Source organism: Choloepus didactylus, chromosome 2, assembly GCF_015220235.1.
Source record: "Choloepus didactylus isolate mChoDid1 chromosome 2, mChoDid1.pri, whole genome shotgun sequence".
In the NCBI taxonomy this organism is placed as follows: Eukaryota; Metazoa; Chordata; class Mammalia; order Pilosa; family Megalonychidae; genus Choloepus; species Choloepus didactylus.
Genome location: NC_051308.1, coordinates 76,566,330 through 76,592,733, shown reverse-complemented (window position 1 = coordinate 76,592,733; position 26,404 = coordinate 76,566,330). Strand labels below are relative to the sequence as shown.

Genomic DNA, 26,404 nt, shown 5'->3' with positions numbered 1-26,404 from the left:
ATTGAAGTAAAAAAGAACACTGGGTACCTTTGTCTGTTTGTTTCTTTCCCCTACTTTTCTACACATCCATCCATAAACTAGACAAAGTGGAGTTTGGTCCTTATGGCTTTCCCAATCCCATTGTCACCCCTCATAAGCTACATTTTTATACAACTGTCTTCGAGATTCATGGGTTCTGGGTTGTAGTTTGATAGTTTCAGGTATCCACCACCAGCTACCCCAATTCTTTAGAACCTAAAAAGGGTTGTCTAAAGTGTGCGTAAGAGTGCCCACCAGAGTGACCTCTTGGCTCGTTTTGGAATCTCTCTGCCACTGAAGCTTATTTCATTTCCTTTCACATCCCCCTTTTGGTCAAGAAGATGTTCTCCGTCCCACGATGCCAGGTCTACATTCCTCCCCGGGAGTCATATTCCACGTTGCCAGGGAGATTCACTCCCCTGGGTGTCTGATCCCACGTAGCGGGGAGGGCAGTGATTTCACCTTTCAAGTTGGCTTAGCCAGAGAGAGAGGGCCACATCTGAGCAACAAAGAGGCATTCAGGAGGAGATTCTTAGGCACAAATATAGGGAGGCTTAGCCTCTCCTTTGCAGCAACCGTCTTCCCAAGGGTAAAACTTATGGTAGAGGGCTCAACCCATCAAACCACCAGTCCCCTATGTCTGTGGTCATGTTAGCAACCATGGAGGTGGGGTAGGCGAATACCCCTGCATTCTCCACAGGCTCCTCAAGGGGGCACTACATCATTTTTTTTTCCTTGTTTTTCTTTCTTTCTTTTTTTTTTTTTTAACTTTCTCTTCTTTTTTAAATCAACTGTATGAAAAAAAAAGTTAAAAAGAAAACAAACATACAATAAAAGAACATTTCAAAGAGACCATAACAAGGGAGTAAGAAAAAGACAACTAACCTAAGATAACTGCTTAACTTCCAACATGTTCCTACTTTACCCCAAGAAAGTTACATAATATAGCAACCTTTCTGTGAACTTGTTCCTACTATATCCATCAGAAATTAACAGACCATACTCATTTCTGGGCATCCCCAGAACGTTAAAAAGCTTATCTGTTCTTCTTGGATTATTGTTCCCCCTTCCTTAATTACTCTCTACTGCTAGTTCCCCTACATTCTACATTATAAACCATTTGTTTTACATTTTTCAAAGTTCACATTAGTGGTAGCATATAATATTTCCCTTTTTGTGCCTGGCTTATTTCACTCAGCATTATGTCTTCAAGGTTCATCCATGTTGTCATATGTTTCACGAGATCGTTCCTTCTTACTGCCGCGTAGTATTCCATCATGTGTATATACCACATTTTATTTATCCACTCATCTGTTGAAGGACATTTGGGTTGTTTCCATCTCTTGGCAATTGTGAATAATGCTGCTATGAACATTGGCGTGCAGATATCTGTTTGTGTCACTGCTTTCCGATCTTCCGGGTATATACCGAGAAGTGCAATCGCCGGATCGAATGGTAGCTCTATATCTAGTTTTCTAAGGAACTGCCAGACTGACTTCCAGAGTGGCTGAACCATTATACAGTCCCACCAACAGTGAATAAGAGTTCCAATTTCTCCACATCCCCTCCAGCATTTATAGTTTCCTGTTTGTTTAATGGCAGCCATTCTAACCGGTGTTAGATGGTATCTCATTGTGGTTTTAATTTGCATCTCTCTAATAGCTAGTGAAGCTGAACATTTTTTCATGTGTTTCTTGGCCATTTGTATTTCCTCTTCAGAGAACTGTCTTTTCATATCTTTTGCCCATTTTATAATTGGGCTGTCTGTACTATTGTCATTGAGTTGTAGGATTTCTTTGTATATGCAAGATATCAGTCTTTTGTCAGATACATGGTTTCCAAAAATTTTTTCCCATTGAGTTGGCTGCCTCTTTACCTTTTTGAGAAATTCCTTTGAGGTGCAGAAACTTCTAAGCTTGAGGAGTTCCCATTTATCTATTTTCTCTTTTGTTGCTTGTGCTTTTGGTGTAATGTCTAGGAAGTGGCCGCCTAATACAAGGTCTTGAAGATGTTTTCCTACATTATCTTCTAAGAGTTTTATGGTACTTTCTTTTATATTGAGATCTTTGGTCCATTTTGAGTTAATTTTTGTGTAGGGGGTGAGGTAGGGGTCCTCTTTCATTCTTTTGGATATGGATATCCAACTCTCCCAGCCCCATTTGTTGAAAAGACCATTATGGCTCAGTTCAGTGACTTTGGGGGCCTTATCAAAGATCAGTCGGCCATAGATCTGAGGGTCTATCTCTGAATTCTCAATTCGATTCCATTGATCTATATGTCTATCTTTGTGCCAGTACCATGCTGTTTTGGCAACTGTGGCTTTATAATAAGCTTCAAAGTCAGGGAGTGTAAGTCCTCCTACTTCGTTTTTCTTTTTTAGAGTGTCTTTAGCAATTCGAGGCATCTTCCCTTTCCAAATAAATTTGATAACTAGCTTTTCCAAGTCTGCAAAGTAGGTTGTTGGAATTTTGATTGGGATTGCATTGAATCTGTAGATGAGTTTGGGTAGAATTGACATCTTAATGACATTTAGCCTTCCTATCCATGAACATGGAATATTTTTCCATCTTCTAAGGTCCCCTTCTATTTCTTTTAGTAGAGTTATGTAGTTTTCTTTGTATAGGTCTTTTACATCTTTGGTTAAGTTGATTCCTAGGTACTTGATTTTTTTAGTTGCTATAGAAAATGGTATCTTTTTCTTGAGTGTCTCTTCAGTTTGTTCATTTCTAGCATATAGAAACATTACTGACTTATGTGCATTAATCTTGTATCCCGCTACTTTGCTAAATTTGTTTATTAGCTCTAGTAGCTGTATCGTCGATTTCTCAGGGTTTTCTAGATATAAGATCATATCGTCTGCAAACAATGACAGTTTTACTTCTTCTTTTCCAATTTGGATGCCTTTTATTTCTTTGTCTTGCCGGATTGCCCTGGCTAGCACTTCCAGCACAATGTTGAATAACAGTGGTGACAGCGGGCATCCTTGTCTTGTTCCTGATCTTAGAGGGAAGGCTTTCAGTCTCTCACCATTGAGTACTATGCTGGCTGTGGGTTTTTCATATATGCTCTTTATCATGTTGAGGAAGTTTCCTTCAATTCCTACCTTTTGAAGTGTTTTTATCAAAAACGGATGTTGGATTTTGTCAAATGCTTTTTCAGCATCTATTGAGATGATCAATTGATTTTTCCTTTTTGAGTTTTTAATGTGTTGTAATACATTGATTGTTTTTCTTATGTTGAACCATCCTTGCATGCCTGGAATGAACCCCACTTGGTCATGGTGTATGATTTTTTTAATGTGTCTTTGGATTCGAATTGCAAGTATTTTGTTGAGGATTTTTGCATTTATATTCATTAGGGAGATTGGCCGGTAGTTTTCCTTTTTTGTAGCATCTTTGCCTGGTTTTGGTATTAGATTGATGTTAGCTTCATAAAATGAGTTAGGTAGTGTTCCATTTTCTTCAATGTTTTGAAAGAGTTTGAGTAAGATTGGTGTCAGTTCTTTCTGGAAAGTGGTAGAATTCCCCTGTGAAGCCATCTGGCCCTGGGCATTTATTTGTGGGAAGATTTTTGATGACTGATTGGATCTCTTTGCTTGTGATGGGTTGGTTGAGTTCTTCTATTTCTTCTCTGGTCAGTCTAGGTTGTTCATATGTTTCCAGGAAATTGTCCATTTCTTCTACATTGTCCAGTTTATTGCCATACAGTTGTTCATAATATCCTCTTATAATTTTTTTAATTTCTTCAGGATCTGCAGTTATGTCACCTTTTTCATTCATTATTTTGTTTATATGGGTCTTCTCTCTTTTTGATTTTGTCAGTCTAGCTAGGGGCTTGTCAATCTTGTTGATCTTCTCAAAGAACCAACTTTTGGTGATATTTATCCTCTCTATTGTTTTTTTGTTCTCTATGTCATTTATTTCTGCTTTAATCCTTGTTATTTCTTTTCTTCTACTTGGTTTAGGATTGGTTTGCTGTTCATTTTCTAGCTTCTTCAGTTGATCCATTTAGTTCTTTGATTTTGGCTCTTTCTTCCTTTTTAATATATGCGTTTAGTGCTATAAATTTCCCCCTTAGCACTGCTTTTGCTGCATCCCATAGGTTTTGGTATGTTGTGTTCTCATTTTCGTTCGTCTCTATATATTTAGCAATTTCTCTTGCTATTTCTTCTTTAACCCACTGATTGTTTAGGAGTGTGTTTTTTAACCTCCAGGTATTTGTGAATTTTCTAAGTCTCTGATGGTTATTGACTTCTAATTGTATTCCATTGTGGTCAGAGAATGTGCTTTGAATAATTTCAATCTTTTTAAATTTATTGAGGCTTGTTGTATGTCCCAGTATATCATCTATTCTGGAGAAAGTTCCGTGAGCACTAGAAAAGTATGTGTATCCTGGTGATTTGGGATGTAATGTCCTGTATATGTCTGTTAAATCTAATTCATTTATCAGATTGTTTAGGTTTTCAATTTCCTTATTGGTCTTCTGTCTGGTTGATCTATCTATAGGAGAGAGTGATGTGTTGAAGTCTCCCACAATTATTGTGGAAACATCAATTGCTTCCTTTAGTTTTGCCAGTGTTTCTCTCATGTATTTTGTGGCACCTTGATTGGGTGCATAGACATTTACGATTGTTATTTCTTCTTGCTGAATTGCCCCTTTTATTAGTATGTAGTGGCCTTCTTTGTCTCTCAAAACGTCCCTGCATTTGAAGTCTATTTTATCTGAGATTAATATTGCTACACCTGCTTTCTTTTGGCTGTAGCTTGCATGAAATATTTTTTTCCTTCCTTTCACTTTCAGTTTCTTTGTGTCCCTATGTCTAAGATGAGTCTCTTGTATGTAACATATTGATGGTTCATTTTTTTTGATCCATTCTGCGAATCTATATCTTTTAATTGGGGAGTTTAATCCATTTACATTCAACGTTATAACCGTGAAGGCATTTCTTGAATCAGCCATCTTATCCTTTGGTTTATGTTTGCCATATTTTTCCCCTCTGTCTATTAATATCCTTTATTGTACCCATACCGAATCTCTTTAGTACTGAACCTTTCTCCAAGTCTCTCTGTCCTGTCTTTGTTTCTCTGTCTGTAGGGCTCCCTTTAGTATCTCCAGTAGGGCAGGTCTCTTGTTAGCAAATTCTCTCAGCATTTGTTTGTCTGTGAAAAATTTAAGCTCTCCCTCAAATTTGAAGGAGAGCTTTGCTGGATAAAGTATTCTTGGCTGGAAATTTTTCTTACTCAGAATTTTAAATATATCGTGCCACTGCCTTCTTGCCTCCATGGTGGCTGCTGAGTAGTCACTACTTAGTCTTATGCTGTTTCCTTTGTATGTGGTGAATTGGTTTTCTCTTGCTGCTTTCAGAACTTGCTCCTTCTCTTCTGTGTTTGACAGTGTGATCAGTATATGTCTTGGAGTGGGTTTATTTGGATTTATTCTATTTGGAGTTCGCTGAGCATTTATGATTTGTGTATTTATGTTGTTTAGAAGATTTGGGAAGTTTTCCCCAACAATTTCTTTGAATACTCTTCCTAGACCTTTACCCTTTTCTTCCCCTTCTGGGACACCAATGAGTGTTATATTTGGACGTTTCATATTATCTATCATATCCCTGAGGTCCATTTCGATTTTTTCAATTTTTTTCCCCATTCTTTCTTTTATGCTTTCATTTTCCATTCTGTCATCTTCCAGGTCACTGATTCGTTGTTCAACTTCCTCTAGTCTTGTACTATGAGTGTCCAGAATCTTTTTAATTTGGTCAACAGTTTCTTTAATTTCCATAAGATCATCCATTTTTTTATTTAGTCTTGCAATGTCTTCTTTATGCTCTTCTAGAGTCTTCTTGATTTCCTTCATATCCCGTACTATGGTCTCATTGTTCATCTTTAGTTCTTTGAGTAGCTGCTCTAGGTGCTGTGTCTCTTCTGGTCTTTTGATTTGGGTGCTTGGGCTTGGGTTATCCATATCGTCTGGTTTTTTCATATGCTTTATAATTTTCTGTTGTTTTTGGCCTCGTGGCATTTGCTGAACTTGATAGGGTTCTTTTAGGGTTTGTAGACCTATTGAAGTCCTTATCTCTAATTTATCAGATCTACAGCTTCGTGGAGTACACTTTCTCTAACTAACCAGCAGGTGGCGTCCACGAGCCACCTGTTCTCCACAAGCCAGTTCTCCCCTGCTTAGCCTTTTTGGTGAGTGGGGGAGTGAGTCTTGTGGGGCCCAATTGGTGTACCAAGCTTGCGTGTGTAGTTGGTGTTGCCTGCCCTGTATGTGGGGCGTGTTTCTGGGCAGTCGGGGAGGGGGGGTGGCCCTAACAATCAAATCTCCCTGGTGATCCTAGAGTTTTAAAGCTGGTGCAATAGTCTAATCCTTCAGTTCAGTCCTGCCACAGTTTGTCTCTGCCACTGACCCACAAGTCCTTGGTATTGGCGTATGGCTCCTGAGACTTGCAAGTGGGCCCCTCTTCCAGGCCGTGCACCCCGGGTCCTCTGTTGAGGGATGACTGTGCTATGTCACAGGTGAGTGCCGTCCCCTCAGGGCAGTTCTGGGCTGCTGGGCTGTGTAGGGAGGCTCCCAGTCTGCTCAAATGATGGCTGAATGGGGCTTTGTTAATTCACACTGCTCCACCTTCCCAACTCTGGGACAATCAGCTGAGGTTGCAGGGAAGGCTAATGTCCACACCCAGTTTTGTGGTGTGTGCCTGTTATTTGAAGCCCTTCCGTCACACTGGGTTGTCTGGGGCAGCTCTGGGCTATGGGGCTGGCGATGGGCAGGAGTGTTTCCTGTCCACCAGGATGGTGGCTGTGAGCGGACACCCCCGTTTTCTTGGGAAGTTGTGGTGTTTAGTGAATTTTCTCAGCCACTGAATTATTGCCTTTTGTCTCAGAGCTCTCTTAGTTCTGCTCTTGACTTGACCTGCCCAAATTGCAAGTCTTTGAAGCTTTCTGTATTGGGCTTCTTAGAGTAATTGTTTTAGAAAAAGAAAAAAGGATTTAAAAAAAAAAAAAAAAAAAAGGGTCCTCCTCAGAGATCTAATGGGTTATTGAAATGCTAAGAGACAAAGCAACCAGGGCCATTAAGGAAAGGTCCACAGGGCAGAGAGATCGGCTTTTCTTCGGGATTTGCATATGCGCCTTAGGGCCTGAGCTCCGCCCTTCCCCTTTCTGTGTTCACCAGAATTCTAAAAATCCTCTGCTTTTATTTTGGAGTTTTTCGTGTTGTTTTTTTTTTTCTATGCCTGTCTCCTCTCTGCTGGGCTGGCTGCTCACAGATTCTCTGGTGTCTGGTCTCTGTCTATCTATGGTTGGAGTCTGGATCAGTAGAATGAGTTTCCGATAAGAGCAGCCACTGCAGTTCTCCCTTCTCCTTCCCGGAGCTGACAGCCCCTCCTCCCACGGGACTGAGCCTGGCAGGGAGGGGCGCGGGTCCCCTGGCCGCAAAAACTTACAGATTTCGCTGATCTCAGCAGTTCGACATTTTCATGAGTGTTGTATGAAGTATGCCCAAAGACAGATTGCTCTGTGGTGTCCAGTCCACGCAGTTCCTGGCTTTCTACCTACTTTCCTGGAGGAGTAACTAAAACATACAGCTCACCAGTCTGCCATCTTGCCCCGCCTCCCAGTAGTAATCACTTTTTAAAAATTTTTAATTGTGAACTAAAACAGATACAGAAACACAAAAGAAATGTATCACTTAATAAGTTACTATAAATCTAAGAGCTTTGTAATCACAATCCAGATCAAGAAATAAAACCCTGCCAGCCACCCAGGAGCCCCATCATACCAATCTCAACTACTGCCCACCCACTATCCTGACTTTTGTAGAAATCACTTACTTTAGATTCTTTATGATTTTATCATACAAGTGTACATCCCTAGATGTCATAGTTTAGTCTTCCCCATTTACAATGTTTTGATGTGTGCTTTAAGTCTCCTTTAATCTAGCTGTCCTTTTTTTGTCTCTCTCCCTTCTACCTGTTAAAGAACTTGGGAAGAAACTGGGCCATTTGACCTGCAGACTATCCCACAGAATGGGTTTTGCAAGTGTACATTTGTGGTTTGTTCAACATGTTCCTCAACCTCTGTTTTCTGCTAAAAGTTGGCAGAGGCTTGGTCCAGGCTGGGGTTTAATATCTTTGGCAAGATTTCAGGCCATGCATGGTGTGTTCTTTTATCAGGAGGCACATAAACTCTGCTTATCTCTCTTTTTGTGGTAGCAAGTTACTAATGCTTAATGTCTACATTTAATTATAAAGTGGGGATCTCAAAGAGGTAGCATTCTAATTCAAGCATTTTGTTTTTAATTATTAACTGAAATTATTTTATGAGATGCTTCCTCCATTTACTATTTGGTTATCCATTCATACAGTTCACAAAGAAAAGCCAGGTTGAATGATTGACTCTTTCCCCTTATCAGTTTTTAATATAATAAATTTGCTCCCTATTATCTTCCAAAGGTAACTAATTAATTATTAATATCATTATTAAATTATAATGTCATCATGAATAAACAATTATTATTCTTTTGGAAGTGCAAATTGTCCCATCTTTGGCCAGTAGAAGCTTCTTTAAGTTGGTTCCTGAGACTTTTTAACATGACTCTAGTAGTCTTTGATAATTTTCTTGCTATCTTTTATGACATATATGGCCGTTTGCTGCCCTAGACCTGGAATTAACTATTTCTCCAAGAAGCTTTTGTTTCCCTTAGAGGGAAAGGTTATTCAATGACAGGACCTAATTTTGGGTGTTGGGAATACTTACTGCGATGGTATTGGTCATTAGAAAATGCAGAAACTCTCCAAGTTTTAGCTGCTCTTCTCAAATAGGCCTGCAATGCTTGGTAATGAATACCTGTTAGCCATGAGATTGGCCTTCTATATTACTGTCCATAAAGTGTCCTATTGCTTCCTTCTGCTTTCTTTCCCACAAATACTCATGATACACAGGTCTTATGGCTATTGATGGGTTGTCTCTATCTGCTAGGATTTGGGGGTTTGTGGGGGGATATTTTATCATCTAGCATTGTTATAAATGTTATCCATAAGTGTTTGATTTTTGTTATATAGTACTCTGTTTTTTACCTGTGTTTTGGAGAGATTCAAAATACGATTTCAGTACCATTATCTGCCTGGACTTCCCACAATATTTATTGAAGCATTTACTATGTGCCTGGATTATGCTAAAAACATAGATTTCTCACTGCATCCTCACAGCAGTCCTATTAGATAAATAATATTGCTATCCTTATTTTAGAGATTTTCCCAAATCTGCCAAGCTTATAATGATTCAAGCCAGGTTGCACACTCAGGCTGTGAGCCTCTGCTGTGAACCGCTATTCTAGACTATGTGCAGGATAAAAAGAACAGCTGACCCTTGGAGCTGTCCAACAGTTTCTTTGTCTGGTTTGTGAAATAGTAAGCTGGAAACATTCATAGAAAAGTTGAATGATTATTATAAATAGAATCTATTTTAAAGGGTTCTCTAAACTTGGGGGGAGTTGAACCAAGGTAACAACATTTCTTCACAGTGCTTAGATTCTTTAACACCCTTTTCTGAAAGGTAATTCTAGAAGCATAAGTAAAAAATGTGGAAATTATTCCTTCCTAGACATGGCAAATGTGTTTTATGCAAAGATCATTGTCTCCAAAGGTAATTATTTTTTCTTCTGTTAATCATTGTTTCTCCTCATAGTTCTCCAGGGAGAAGATGATAACAAAATTCCGTAACATTCACCTGTTACTTTTGTAGGAATGATCCTTGTTTAAAAGATTCAAAACCTCACAAATATTTTTAAGTACCTCTCTTTTAAAAAGTGGTACAAGATGGGTTTAGTTTTCATTGTTTTCAAATCTACATAATTAGGCAAGAAGGATATAATTTTCTGAATTCAAATTGATATTCTGTAATCACCGTTTACTTCCTGATGATCTATTATAGGTATGACCCTCCCTTTTGAAATAGTGACATTAACAAATGGTAATGAAATCCAGAAATTACCATTTTGGTTTCCTGGTAATAATCAATTCGTATACTGTGAGCATAAATTTGAATTGGGTTTTCTTTTCAAGTTTTTCTAGTCAGCAGTATTTTATCAAGCAGCAAGTTTATTTTGTTGTTGTTTTTTATTCCTTTTAAATAGAACCACCTCATATTGATAGATCTGAAGAACCTGAAGAGATATCAGTGATTGTTAGTAATCCATTTGAACTTACCTGCACTGCTTCTGGAATCCCAGCTCCTAAAATTATGTGGATGAAAGATGGACGGCCTCTTCCACAGATAGATCAGGTGCAAACTCTAGGAGGGGGAGAGGTTCTTCAAATATCTAGTGCTCAAGTAAGTGTCAAAGTTCATACAATTATTTTATCCCACATTATACTTCTCACTTGAGAATATACAAGAAATGCTGGAGAAATTATGTCATTGGATCTGAATAGACCCTAGTTTTGTGTAACTTTAGCAAAGGTAGGTTGGTTCTATGATATGAGTAAAAAGAAGGAGAGGAAGTATCTCATTAAACTCTTAAGAGAGTAAAATACACATTAACTCTTTCAAGTTTTCACAGTGCTATAATGTTAGTATTTGCTGAGGCTCTTATTTGTTCCATGTAGCTAGCATTTAACTGTCAAAAAGCAGTCCAGTATGTATGGTGTGTGAATATATCACTATAATACTACCCAAAAAAGCACAATTCAATGTATTTATACATTGAGGCTTCAAATAACCCCTTTGATATCTAAAGTGAACAAGACATGAAAGTCTGAAGAGACAGACTTTTACAAACAATGATTAATTCAATAAAATTGACTGGTTCTTTTAGTTTGTGTTTAAGGAATTTGATTTTAAATATGAATATATTAGAGAGAATTATGTCTGTAGATGGCTTATTGTTACAATCCTTTGGTCTAGTAACAGAGACAAACCTTATGTTACAAATATTCTCCATCTGTGCTCTAATGCCCTCAACTGTAAACTGGGGATAATAATAATAATATGGACTCCTACAGCTGGGGATTTAATGAGCTAATCTAACATAAATTACTTACACTGCTGCCACTGGTGCTTACTGAGTGCTAAAAAGAGTTAGGGAAAATAGTTGTGGCTTCTATTGTTAGTATCTTTGTCATTCTTTTCAATACAGAGTAACAAAATTACGTAATCATGTTCTGATTGCACCTTCACTGAGAAAAGAGGAAAGGAATGGGTACTGGAGGAAGAGAGCTAAAGATTATAAATTGTGAACTTTGTCAGTACTGTGTTCAGCTCTGAGCTCTCTATCACACCTCATGACAATTCTATAAGGCAATGTCTTGATCCCCAATCTGCAAATTCAGAAACAGGCACAGAAAGAATAAGTACTTGTCCATCAAATACTCACTGCTGCTTGGGACGCTTGTTTTCGAACCTGGGTCTGAGTGGAAAGCCTTGTCAGTGGAACTCAGCACAGTTCGTGTTTCTAAAATCAAAGAGAAAATACCCTCTGTTCCCCTCCTTTCTCTCCATTTCAAACATTACAGTTACTCAGAGAAAAGTCAGGTTAAACTATCAAACCACTTACTGAATCAAAATCCTCAAATGATACAATTTCAACAGACAAAAAAGATGCAAAAGAATTTCATTACATAGGGAACAGCATGGAGATGAGAAAGTATGTTGAATAGAAGCATAAATATAAAGGAATAATGGTAAATAAAGCTTGAAAGAGATGTTAAGACCGCATTTTGGTAGGTCTTAAATGCAAAAGAGAAAAAATTTGTTACAACAAAACAAGACAAAGGGCACATCAAGTACTAAATGGTGATATTCTGCTATAGGGAAGAAAGGGGCTTGAATATGATTCTCTAAAAATTTATTGACTGTATTTCCAACATGGCTAGGTGTTGTGGAGAACAAAAATATGTTTAAGATATGTTTCAACCTTCAAGAAGTTACCAGTTTTCTAGGAGAAATAAAACTAGACATAAGATAAAATTAGACATGAAACAATGAGAACCATTAAAAATTGTGTAGAAATATAAAACGAAATATGATCAAGTTCCAAAACTGTTTTATCTCTCTGCTACTCTGTGTTTTCATAGTGTTTTATGCATAGCTCTCTTATGGCTCTTGTCATGTTATACTTTGCTTATCTGAACTTTGTCATTTTGTGTATTTATCTACACAAAGCTTTGCAAATTCCAAATTGTGTGGGAGGGACAAGAGTTTCTTCAAGCGTCTTCCATGAAATATTACTCCTGTGATTTATCCCAAAGGCAGGAAGTGACAGTCTATGAACAAATATATTTGGAAAACTTTACATGCTGTATCTGCCCCCTTCCTTTTTGAGTCATAATGCATGTCAACACCTCTGTGAAATTGTACTTTACAGAAACCTGTTAAAATATATTTTTCAAACACTTTCCCAAAAGAACGCAGTTTAGGAAAAGTACCTATAAATAATAACCGTGGGTGTCCAGAAGGGCATGATTTTCAGGAAATATTTCTTGGAGGAGATAGGATTTAAGAGTAGCCATGAACGATGGTTCAAGTTTGGCTAAAGTCAAGACAAATAGAGGGGACAGTATCAATTGGGAAATAATTAAATTGGTAGAGAACAATTAGATTTTAGAGGTTTTAAAGATATGATGAGAAATTTAGAAGTTATTCTCTAGGCAATGATGCATCACTTTGAATTCTTAACTGAACAACTATGTGAGAGCAATTCTTCTAAAACTGTATTTTAGTATTTTTCCAAACATTCTAGTCTTAAATTTTTCCAAAGGAGTTTTCAGTCTACCAAATTTTTTTTTCCATAGCCTATAAAGTCAATCTTGTATGCAAGAATTTTAAAAGCCCCTATAGTCTAGGAATGTTCAAGTGGTAAAATCAATGAAAATAGAATTGTTCTTCTTTTCAAAATACATTTCACCCAGTAGTAAGACACCATAAGTTTTTCCAGAGTATGTCCTACATGTACATATGCATGGGTCGTGTCTACATAATGTCAACTATATGGATGAAGGCTAACACTTCCAATGGAAGTTGCTATGCATGTGGGTTTTTTTAAAATAATGTTTCTGATTCAGTTAGACAGTAGTAGATTCTACTGTCAGCCTGACCCTATTTACAGTCAAATTACATTACATAGCCCATTGTTTTACTGTATATGTTAAAGTCATATTCAAAATGTGCTATTAATGTGCTTTATTTCAATAACCTATTTTATTTATCTGTTTATTTAATAAATGTATTTCATTTTCTTCAGGAAACTTCCAATTATACTTTTCAGTCCACAATGTAAACTCACATATTTATTTTTCCATAGCATTGAGCATCTAGTCTGTCATGTCTAGTGCTAGGTCCTATGTATGTACCTTCTCTGAAAACATTAAGGATATCTATCATTCAAACATTCTGAGATCAAATTCTGAAAACCTGTTGAAACAAAGATTTATGTATAATAGAGCTGTCAGGCAACACTCAATATCAGAATGCTAATGACAAGTGTTAACTAGTTTATTATGTTTGTAATTTTTGTACTTCCTTAAGAAAATCTTGCTTTATGTTGGGGACTTTTATATTTATTCTCATTGATATTTATTCTCAACACTAAAACCAACATGTTAACATTGTGTGATTTCTTTATTTTGGTTTTGTAGGTGGAGGACACAGGAAGGTATACATGTCTGGCATCCAGCCCTGCAGGAGATGATGATAAAGAATATTTAGTGAGAGTCCATGGTAAATTTGGCAAAATGTTCTGCAGTCCATCATACACACATATAATTAGAAGGCATGATTTATGGAACATGGAGAAACTCCATAGCATATCATAAGATATGTTTAGACATTAGAACATAGGTCTTTTGAAAATCCAGTACTTACATTTGGCTGATCAAGAGCTCTTGGGAATAGTTCAATTGATTTTTGAGTTATTTGTTTTTTTCTTTCTTCACAGATAATTCATATTCATTGATTTTAAATCATAGACTATACATTATTAAAAAATTATTTTAAAAATACAAATCATCATAGTCATACTACACAGATAAGACTTTTTGTATCAAAAGGGTTTGTCACAAATTATCATACAGCATATAGTATTTATCTTGCTTTCACTCTCACTTAACAGTATAGGGAACCCATTTTCATGTCAATAAATATATTTGACAACATCACTTTTAGTAATCAGTGTCCCATTTCATGAATATGCCATCATTTATTTTATCTATTCCATATTTTTGGATGTATAGGCTCTTTCTGTATTTTCGCCAATGTAAACAATAAAATTATAGACATCTTGGTACATATGTGTTGGCCTGTTTTCCTAATTATTTTATTTGGATAAATTTGTGTAATTGGGTAAACACACACACACACTTTGAAACTGATTGCTAAATTACCTTCTAGAAAAGTTGGACCAATTAGACTCTGACCTATACTCTTTTGAATATAAATGAGAATTACTCCACATGGGGAGGAACATTTAAAACACTAAACAGAAGTTCTTTATTTCATTCTTACAACATAACTGACTAGTCATAGCAAACTTTCTCAGGTTTATGTGCCCATCCCCCTCACACACATAAATTTGACCTGTCATTAATGGACATGTAAAATCTACATATGAGAGTCATATAAAAAGATCACTATAGTAGAGTATATACATTTCTATATATTAAAATGGATAGACTCTGATTTGGTAATTTTGAAATCTGATGTTCAGAGAAAATTACTTCCAGATCTAGAAACTGTACAAATTATCCTTTCTCTGTGTCTTGGTTCCTTTATGTGTCAAATGGTGATAATGGTGTGATTACATTACCTATGCTATCATTCATGTGGTTGTTGGAAATATTTCATTACTCAATGTATGTGAAAGTGCTGAGCAAATAAAGAAGCATCCCATTATTTGTAATTATTTGTAGCATAAATTAAATGAGTAATGCTTTAAGTTTATAGCTCTTATTGCATATTGCAGAAACAATATTTGTTCAACACTTATGATAATTCAGATTGTTTTATATCTCATTTATTGAAATCTTTTATTCATTTGTTCTCACATCTAGTACCCCCTAATATTGCTGGAATTGATGAGCCTCAGGATTTCACTGTGTTACGAAACAGACAAGTGACATTGGAATGCAAATCAGATGCAGTGCCCCCACCTATAATAACCTGGCTCAAAAATGGGAAACAGTTACAGGTAAAACTTTTGCAAAGTTCCACAGATTCATTGTGAGAAAAAAAAAAAAAAGTCAACTGTGAAGTTTTGCTAGGTGGACAAGACCAAATACCACCAGGCTACCAGTTATTCAACACTGGAGGAGTCAGGGACAGGGTCCTTTCGTCAGTTTTCTCCTTCTCTCTGCCTTTACTGGGGTAGGTAGTGATTGGTTATGGGTCGAAAGATGGGTGTTTAGATTCATGTCACTCTGTCAGCTGGTCCAAATATGTACCTACTGGAACCCAGGGATTCCAGTCGAGTTTGACACACTTGAGAGGGAAGAAACCATCAGAGCCTCAAGAATTGAGGCTCTATGACCAGTCTGTTTCTGAATTGCCCTGGTCTAAACTTGGACCTCAGAAGTAACCTCAAGGATCTTTGCAATACCCTTGGGTACCGGGAATCTGGGACTAAAATCCACAAAGAAAACAGTACCTGGCTCTCTGAAACTTCCCATGCCTGAGAAATACCCACTGTCATAGAGTACCATGGCCCAGGATCCTCATATCCTTTTAGAGCCAGCTCAAAACCTTGACTTTGAATGCTCTGATTGTTCATATCCTAGTAGTTTCTTATCCTCTTTTCCTCTTCTTTGTTCTTCCTCATTTGGTTAGCATAACCCATTGTGGAATGTTGTAGGTTTTAGCAGACAATTTTAAAAGGAGATATGTTACCTCCCACCTAAGGCAGAAAGATGCACTCCACCACCAAACAGAAGGCTGAGTTCTGATAGTCACTAACATACCAAATCATATACTTATCCATTAACCTTCTTATTCTTCAATTTCTCTATTTTTGAGTGTCTAGTATAATACCAGGCAATATGATTTCTGCTGAGAGTAGTCTTGACCCTCTATCTGAAAAAGACAGAGAAGTGAATCAAAGATTACAGAACTGACACTGCTGATAAATTGTATTTTAAAGGTATATATATAGCTTTTTATGGAAACAGGATGGAGGGTAAATAACCTAGACTGAAAGGTTAGGAACATCCTTGGGAAGCCTCTTAGAGAGAGTGAGTTGAGTTCTGAAGGATGAGTAAATAAGAAAGGAGGAGAAGGAGATTCCAATCATAGGAAATAGCATGAGCAAGGCCATTACAGAAAAAGGAAAGCTACTGTTCCAGAAACTGCAAGTATCTTAGTAGGGCTGTAGTTGTCTTTGATTAAAATCCTTTGATGGTTCCCCATTGATTTCAGGATTCAGGTTAAAATGCCAACTTAACTCCCAAGACCCATCACTCTCTGACTTCTTCCTGCTTCTATATCCTATGTACACATTTCACTCGAGACCATTAAGTATTAAGGTAGGGACTGAGTGAATGTTGATGATGGAAGATTCCAAGCTGATCCCAGATATGACCAAGTGATGCCAGCACTGGGAATGGGATCCCAGAAAGAGACTGTGATGACAAAAAGATGAGCTCAGTTTTAGATATTTTGATTTTGAATTAACTGTATATTGTCCAAGTAGAGATTCTAAAAAGCATTAAGAAATATAGGTCCATATTTCATCAAAAAAGTCTTTGATTTGGTAGTCCTCATGGTACAACTTAATGTTGAAGCCATAGGTTTGCATGAGGTAGATGAGAAAACATACAGTGTGAGGAGACTAGTAAAATGAGGATAAAGCTGTTGGCAACACTGGCATTGCAAGATGAGCAAAGGGAAGAGACTGAGAAGGAGGATTGACAGAGATAGGATTAAAAGTAGGAGCAACTGATGTACTGAAATGCCAAGGGAGAAGAGAAGAGGTGGCAAACAGAGATACAAATTCAATTGTGCCCATTGATTTAATTGGGTCCATACAGTTAAATATCTGAGCAATGATTCTTCAATGGAGTGATAAAGTAGAAGGCAGATTATTGTGGATTGTGGTGTTCATGGGGGAAGAGGAAGTGGAAACAACAAGTGTAGACTGTTTGTTAAATATAAAAGCTATTTGTATATGTTCAGTTGCTGAAAGAAAGAGATTGAAGATACAGGAGACTGAAAGAGAGCTTTATAGGACAAGGAGAGTTGAATGGGGCATGAATAGGACCCAGATCACAGATGAAGAGATTAGCCTTGTATAGAAGAGTCCATCCTTTTCCACGGAGATGGGGAAATAGAAAGAAAGGCAGTGTTGATATGCAAATAAGTTTGTCCATGAAAGGAGGAAAGAATTTCAGGCACAGGGCTTTAAGTTTCCCTATGGAATAGGAAGCAAGGCCATCAGCCGAAAATGGGGTTCTATCTGAAGAGAGAAGTCAAATGTGGAAGAATCACTAGCAGTAAATGGTAGGAGAACCAGAGAAAATTGTGTGATTTAAGTTAGTAGCATTTACTGTTGTTCATGGAAGACATTATAAGAATCAACTCTGAAAATAATTTTTATTAGCCTAAAACCCTACTATATCCATATAAAAGTTAAAAATTAAAATAAAGTCCACAGAATTTACCATATACGTGCAAGAAATCCTTTACCGGAAGTAACATAATTTTAGCATCATTAGACCCAATAGCAATCAAAGGCCTACAAAAAATGTTCAGATTTTAAAATAAATTGCTGTGAACTGCATATTTTAGTGTGAATAAATATTATTTTTTTAGAAATATATATCTGTCTGGGACTGAACATATGTGGTAGAGAAATGTTATTTGTGTTCTTCCTGAAATTGTTCTGTCTTAGACACAACCAGAAAATATCAGTCTTTGATGTTAACTGGCATTTTTAAATGATTATGAACGTCACGTTTTAATTTTTTACTAAAATTATGTATTTACATCTATCTCTCTTATTAGAATTAATAGCAGAGATTAGGTTTACATTAGTCTTTACATTTTCCTAATTCTTGGCCCCTGCTTAGACACAAAACAAATGTTAGTAGACTAAAATAGTTTATTTACTTATTTTAAAAAATGTTAAAGGATAGCGTTTTCCTCTAAGTTAACAAAGGTTAATATATTAGTCAAGAAGCTTTCAGTTGTAAGTGACAGAATTCTAATTCAAGTGAACTTAAATGAAAAAAAAAGAAAAGGAAATCTATTGGCTCCAGTGATTGGTGAATTTAGGCTTTAAGCATACTAGATCCAGGGACGTTATCATGTAATCAGACGTCTGTGTCCTTTCTCCAACTCTCACTGTATTTCTTTTGTCTTAGATTCAGGACAGGCTGTCCCCACATGGTGACAAAGACTGCCACTAAGCTTAGGTCTTCCTTCTAACCAGTGATCATGGTGAAATAGGCATATCTTTCCCTCAACACTTCCAACCCATCCTAGAATGGATCATTGTGGTCAGGGAAATTATAGATACTGATTGTGCCCTTGCCTTAAACACACTCATACAAATAGTTCTCAAGGATTTCTGATACCAGAATAATGGTGGTGGTGGTGGGGAGCAGACAAAGCATGCTGGCAGACAGGAATTCTGTAGTTCACTATAGTTACTTTTGATGCTATAAAGTAACATTTTAATAGCAAATTTTACTTGCTGAATTCAGGCAACACCTCGAGTGCGAATCCTATCTGGAGGGAGATACTTGCAAATTAATAATGCAGATCTAGGTGATACAGCCAATTATACCTGTGTTGCCAGCAACATTGCAGGAAAGACTACAAGAGAATTTATTCTCACTATAAATGGTAAGAAAAGTTAACCATTATTTCACAATTAAAAAATTTAGCTAAGGACATTTGAAGAGATGATACATGAGCATGCTAAATGAATCCTGAAGGTTATTATGTTTCTTTTAAAAAAGCGTAATATTTGTGTTAGAACTATTAATTCAATTCAACTATATTTAAAGATAAATGACTCTATATTAGGGAATAATATATTACCAACTGTTATTAGCACATCTTGATGTTTTGTGTCATTCAGATCAGAACCATTGAGGAAGCCTTCATACTAAATAAGTGGCCCATTATTTGGTTCACATTTATTGATGGTGGCATGAGAGTATATGTGTGCTAGATGGAGATTGCCATAGGACTCTAATTTTCTTAAACATAAAATCTAAATACTAAAATTTACCAAAATTCAGGAAGATAGTGTAGAAGTTTTCCCATAACAGCCCTTTTTTGATTTTTAATATGTGAGATTTTACAGGTTATTGGGTGATACACACAACCAGTATGTCTAATACTAAAATTAACATTCAAGTTTTCTGTTCCCATAGAACTCAATGTATAATAAAATAAATGTCCTGAGACTTGCTTTATTAATCACAGATGTGTGTTTCATTAAAACAGCCCACTTTCTGTTCTTTATGTAAAGTAAAGTTCCAGTGTTAACATTCTCTGACTATTATTTGGCCAGAGAGAAATAAGAGATATCATCTTTAATTTACATCAAACCACAGCTGATATTTATTGTAACTTCTCTCATAGAGAGCCAGATTTCACACACATATCAGGGATTTAAAATCCTCCTCCCCCATCTACTCTTTATTTTTATAAACAAAGTATCTTGAGTAAGACTTTGGAAATTAAACTGTGATTCTACTTTTACTAACCTAAATTAGCTGTAGGCAAAGCTTACATTTGACTCAAAGCTCACCTCATATTGGCTTTTCAGGGTCTTGGGTTCAGGCTATGTTATTGGTCTAACTGAATTTTTTCATGTGCATCTCATGGACAGTTCCTCCAAGCATAAAGGGTGGCCCCCAGAGCCTTGTCATTCACTTAAATAAGTCAATTATATTGGAATGCTTCGCGGAAGGTGTGCCAACTCCAAGAATAACGTGGAGAAAGGATGGAACTGTTCTAGCTGGGAATCATGCAAGGTAACAGTTCTGGAGAAGGGCTGAAAATACTCCAAGAACTGAAATATAAATCCTTAAATCTTTTCCAATGAATAATTTTAATCTCATTATATTTAGAGTTAGTTTCTCCAACTAAAAATGAGAATCAGAAAGAAGCATTTTATAGGCATAATTCTTAAGGCTAATGATTATAATCCATCCAAGATCACGAGCTCATTTGCTGTGCACCTTTGCTCCATATCATTTTGTTCCACCAAGAATATTGTAAATAAGTGTCATTTGAAACAGGAAAAGGACTAAAAATGGATTTAACTAAGTTTATAAAAATGTTTTCAGCCAAAATGAAAATAATGAGATGAGGCTGATTCGGGGAATGCCACTTGTGATCTTTCTTGTAGATACTCTATCCTGGAAAACGGATTCCTTCATATCCAGTCAGCACATGTCACCGACTCTGGGCGGTATTTGTGTATGGCTACCAATGCTGCTGGAACAGATCGCCGGCGAATAGATTTACAGGTCCATGGTAAGTACACCTTTATAAACATCACCCAGTCTTTAGGTCAAATGCTCTTTGAGAGCCTAAACTAGTGAAGTCATGAGGACCTTGACTCCCACACTATTTAAATGCATTACATAATGTTACGAGCTAAGACTTAGTTTTCTCCCCACTCCCACTATTTATGCACAATTTCACACAGTTTTAGTACGCTCATAACAATGATATAAATTGCCAGTGATTGATTAATTTCAGTTCTGCAGAAATATTTCAAATGGCATGCTATTTCCTGAATGTGCTTCCCTCTTATTTGGTGACATTGTTTTAGTTTCTCCATCAATTGCTCCGGGTATTAACAACATAACTGTAACAGTAAATGTTCAAACTACTCTGGCTTGTGAGGCTACTGGAATACCCAAACCATCAGTCACATGGAGGAAAAATGGGCATCTTCTTAATGTGGATCAAAATCAGAATTCATACAGGTAAGGAATAATTTGTATTAAAAATCCCACCTCACTATTTCAAAAAATATTTTTTAAAAGAACCAACCTTTTTGCCCTATTAATGGGGAAAGCAAATGTATTAATTACAAAGAATTAACTAGTATATACAGAGTATAAATTTTTCTTACCATGGACTTACAGATTTCCAGCCTAAAATCTTTTTCTGAATTACAGGTGCAACTTTTCCAAACACAAACCTTCTAGATTATTGTCCATGAGGTCTACTGGATTAGATTTCTATCCTGCTTTATTTTTTGTAGCACTTCCTGGAATTTTATTAAGACAAGGAATAGAAAACAATCACTTGGCATAAAAGAAAAACTATTCTTTAAAAATAAATACAAGCTTTAGTTGTAGAATAAAAATCAGTTTTTATCCCTTTGTTCTAGTTTGCTAATGCTGCAGAATGCAAAACGCCAGAGACGGATTGGCTTTTCTAAAAAGGGGGTTTATCTGGCTACACAGTTACAGTCTTAAGGCCATAAAGTGTCCAAGGTAACACATCAGTAATCGGGTACCTTCACTGGAGGATGGCCAATGGCATCCAGAAAACCTCTGTTAGCTGGGAAGGCACGTGGCTGGCGTCTGCTCCAAAGTTCTGGTTTCAAAATGGCTTTCTCCCAGGACGTTCCTCTCTAGCAAGCTTGCTCCTCTTCAAAACGCCACTCACAGCTGCACTGACTTCCTTCTCTTTGAGTCAGCTCATTTATATGGCTCCACTGATCAAGGCCCACTCTGAATGGGTGGGGCCACGCCTCCATAGAAATATCCCATCAGTTATCATCTACAGTTGGGTGGGGCGCATCTCCATGCAAAAAACCTAATCCAAGCGTTCCAACTTAATCCCCACTATTATGTCTGCCCCACAAGATTGCATCAAAGAATATTGCTTTTTCTGGGGGACATAATACATTCAAACTGGCACACCCTTGAAATACAATTTAGTTTTTTGCAAGCATGTATGGGAGGAAAATAGTATTTTCTCCATTTTTTTCCATTTCTCCTGCTTTACTGCCATATTCATAATCTGGCAATGCATATTTTTTAAAGGCTTACTTTAAAATCACTAGGAGTTTCTGATGGTATAATGAAGCCTCACTTATTGTATCTTGATTGAGTTAATAGATAGTTATCCTGTCAGAGAATTTGCCATGGTACTGAATACGAATGCTTTCACACACCTACTTTGACAATTTATATATATACTTACATAAGTATTTATATTTACTTTAAATCATGAACATGTATTTACTAACCCTCCTAAACACTTGAAGCACTTTCGTTTTGAATTGGTTAGAGGTTAAGGACATACTTTTTAATGTATGTGCTTTGTGCCTCCAAGGTAGCCTTCACATGTAAAGAGCCATGTGAAGTAATGAAAGGAGCTAGACAGACAGACTTGTAGTTGAATACCACATCTACCACTGACTTGCTATGTGGCAATAGATAAGTTGCTTAACCAGTCTAAGTGTGAGTCTTCCCATAATCATAATACCAACCTACAGAGTTATGAAATTTAGAGATAATTCATGCAGAACATTTAACATTTTGTGCTAGGAGTTTATTCAATGCTTAATAAATAGTGGCTGACATCAGTGTGCTTATTGCACTGTATTTCTCCTAGGTGAGCAAGTTCAGTCATGATACAAGCATTAAAAAATGATAAAATTCTTTCTTCAGACCAACTGCTTCCTGTAAATGCCAAAGTCAAGGCCATATTAACCCACTGCCATATGATCTTAAACTCTTGTTTGTATCAGAGAAATGATGCACACTTTGAAATACCATGTTGACCCAAGTAGAAAAATTATGAAATCCAGTACCTCATTGCTTCAAAATCTCTCTTCTAGGCTCCTATCTTCAGGTTCACTAGTAATTATTTCCCCCTCTGTGGATGACACTGCAGCCTATGAGTGCACTGTGACAAATGATGCTGGAGAGGATAAGAGAACCGTGGATCTCACTGTACAAGGTAGAACTCTTTGAGATGGGGATCAAATTTGTTATACTGATACCACTTCATCATTCTAATACTTCACTTGTTTAACATGCAGTTTCAGAGAAGAAAGAGAAAACCATATGATGAGGTTTTGGAAATCTATAAGCATTGGAAACGAAACGTGTTCTTTTATTTCTTTTGTTATTGTGTTGTTTTAGTTCCACCTTCTATAGCTGATGAGCCTATGGACTTCCTAGTAACAAAACATACCCCAGCAGTAATTACCTGCACTGCTTTAGGAGTTCCAGTCCCCTCAATTCACTGGACCAAAAATGGTATAAGACTGCTTCCCAGGGGAGATGGCTACAGAATTCTTTCTTCAGGTACGTCCTCTGGTTCAGTGATTAAACTTCAAGATTGGATTAGTTATTCACAGTGGCCTTGCCACGACTTTTGTTTCACCAGAATAAAATGCATGTATGTTCCTAGACTTAGGCATCTGGAAAAAAGGCAAGAGAATGGAAAGGGGAGCTAGGGAAAGGAAAGAAAAAAGGAGAAATATGAAAACAAAACAATAAATAATATCTAACACTGGTCTGAATATAAATAACATGAGCACTGGTATTCTATGTGCATATTTACTAAATCTAAGGTTTAACAAATTCATTCCTACCTGTGAGTGAAACACACTTCTTCCCTTAATAAATAGAACCTCCGCCATTCAGTCAACAAACATTTTTTTAGGTACTAAAACAGGCTACATACTCTACTAATTTTCTGAGGATACAAAACTAATTAAGACAGTTACTGCTTTCAAGGCTTTTATAATTTATCAGGTATGACTGTGTGATACATGCTTTAATGGATAATTTTAGAGGGTGGTGATAACAATCATTTATGCAATTCAAAGTTTTAGCATTGACTTTTTGACCAAAAGTGGGAAAAGAAATGTAACAAAATAAGGTTTCAGTGGCTGAGATTTCAAATAATCGAGAGGTCATTCCGGAGGTTACTCTCATGCAAGCTTCAGCCAGATATTACAAATTGCCATGGTATGTCAAGCCCCAACCAATAGTATTCCTGAAAACCCAAAGAAAATCCAAGGCTCTGTCTAAGACTCTATAAATGTTTTACTTATTAAGTTTATTTTCCAGGAACTTAAAACCTCCAGATTGTTCCTATGCCAGATAAGCCTTGAAAGGTAGAGGCACCAGTGTCTCCCAGAACATCAGTCAGTTGCATTCCCCTATCCCATATTGTTGACACCCCTTTTCAGCATGAAGAGGTTAGAATGCTCATTGCCCAAATATCCCAAAGACTAAGAAAATGATCAAATGAGAGGAAGGAGTTGTAACAGAGAAGTTAGGATTAAACAAATGATTGTGACTACTGAATCATTATATAGACATTTCTTTTTAGTTCCTGTTGTATTAGAATAGCCAGAAAGCAATACCTGAAATTGTGGAACTGTTACCTATACTATACTTTGAAATTTGCTCTATAACTACCTGTGAAATTGTATTTTGAAATTTATCACTTTTCTATATCTATGTTGTATTTCACAATGAAAAATGTACAAAAAAAGAAGTTTCAGCATTGAGGAGAAAAAAATTCACCTAAATGAAAGTATAGGTGATTCACACTGGTGTTTCTGAAAACTCATCTATCCTGCATTGAGGAGGCACACTAAAGGTATAGAAGAAGGAGAAAGAGAAGGAGGGGGGGACAAGGAGAAGGAGAAGGAGAAAGGGAAGAAGAAGAAGAGGAAGAACAAGAAAGCAACTAATATCCTGGGACTTTATAAATATTTGCATATTATTCTAAGAGAATTTGCATATTTCTTCAATAGAAGGGAAATAACGGAAAAATCTTGTTCCCAAAATGACAATATCAGAAACCTATCTAGACTGGTCACAATTCAAATCATAAAATATATATTAACTACTCTCCAGCACAAAGTGCTATGCTAGGAAAACAAGTTGGAACTTCTCAAAATGTTAAACAGAGTTACTATATGACCCAGCAACTCCCATTCCTAGGACTCTACCCAAGAGAAAAAACATGTGTCCACACAAAGTCTTGCATTATTCACAATAGTCAAAATGTGGAAACAATTCAGATTTCCATCAATTGGTGAATAAACAAAATATGGTGTATCCACACAATGGAATTCTATTTGGCAATAAAAAGGAACAAAATACTGAACATGCGGCAGTGAATGAAACTCAAAAGCATAATGCTCAGAGTGAAAGAAGTCAGACTACATACTGTCTGATTCCATTGATATGAAATGTCCAGAAAAGTCAAATCCATAAAGACACAAAGTAGGTTCATGGTTGCCTAAGAATGAGGCTGGGAGTGAGGAATAACTAAACAGGCATGAGGTTTCTTTTTGTAGTGATAGAAATATTCTAACATCAGCCGTGGTCATGGTTGCACAACTCTGTGAATATCCTAAAAATCATTGAATTGTACACGTAAGTGAATTTTTGATTTGTAAATTGTCACATTTATAATCTGAATAAAACTGTTAAGAATAATTTTTTTAAAGTATTGTGGTCTAGTACTTCAGGGATATACGTATGAATACAAGTTAAGCACCGCAGGGCTAGGTGCAAAAACACAAAAATGAGAGAGGCACAGTCGAACCAAAAAATCAATGCCACCCTATAGTATAACTCTTTTCTTCTTAGGAGCAATTGAAATATCTGCCACCCAATTAGACCATGCTGGAAGGTATACTTGTGTCGCCAGGAATGCAGCTGGTTCTGCGCATCGACATGTGAACTTTCGTGTCCAGGGTATGGAAGATTATTTATTCATTTAAAGTCTGCTGATTTTGTTTTCTTTTTTTTTGAAGTCATGCTTATCCTTGAAAGGTAGTACTCTTGGGAGCTATGACCCATGTTAATATCTTGGGGATATGAGATCTTGGAAGATATTCTTCAGTAGACAAAAAAAAAAGACACAGTGATGTTCAATCACACAGAACTGCAAAATTATTTTCCTTCTTGGATTTTTATAATCTCTTCCTGCTTCTAGTCTGTGTTCCTCTAATGGACACTGGCTCTAGTGGCAAGTCTCAAGAACACAATGTGGCCAATATTTGCTTTTCTCTTGAACAATCAAATCATTAATATTTGGAATTATGGATTTGGGCATGTTTAATCTCATGACTTTAGTAGGCATTTCTGTCATTAATTGGTGCTGTTACTTATTTTTGTTGACTGATTTTTATAGAGCCTCCAGTCATTCAGCCTCAGCCAAGCGAACTAGATGTCATTCTAAACAATGCCATTTTATTACCATGTGAAGCAACAGGGATACCCAGTCCTTTCATTTCTTGGCAAAAAGAAGGCATCAATGTCATCACTTCAGGTAACTACCACCATTTCTATCAAGAAATTCATGGCTGAGTTAATGTTTTATAATTTAGAGATTGGTATATTATTTTTAAATGAAAATATAACTTTTTACTTTCTGCTTCCATG

The 26,404-nt window shown here is 36.6% G+C and overlaps 1 protein-coding gene across 1 annotated transcript in view; it reads left to right on the top strand.

Moving 5' to 3' along the window:
* Positions 1-26,404, top strand: part of HMCN1 (hemicentin 1) — a 511,472-nt gene that overhangs the window by 422,266 nt on the left and 62,802 nt on the right. Inside the window, exons 69-79 of the mRNA XM_037825157.1 lie at positions 10,156-10,352; positions 13,655-13,736; positions 15,065-15,201; positions 18,707-18,848; positions 19,846-19,990; positions 20,368-20,495; positions 20,797-20,953; positions 22,825-22,946; positions 23,132-23,296; positions 25,607-25,714; positions 26,154-26,291. Coding sequence (XP_037681085.1) covers positions 10,156-10,352; positions 13,655-13,736; positions 15,065-15,201; positions 18,707-18,848; positions 19,846-19,990; positions 20,368-20,495; positions 20,797-20,953; positions 22,825-22,946; positions 23,132-23,296; positions 25,607-25,714; positions 26,154-26,291 — 1,521 coding nt within the window. The remainder of the gene's footprint in view (positions 1-10,155; positions 10,353-13,654; positions 13,737-15,064; positions 15,202-18,706; positions 18,849-19,845; positions 19,991-20,367; positions 20,496-20,796; positions 20,954-22,824; positions 22,947-23,131; positions 23,297-25,606; positions 25,715-26,153; positions 26,292-26,404) is intronic.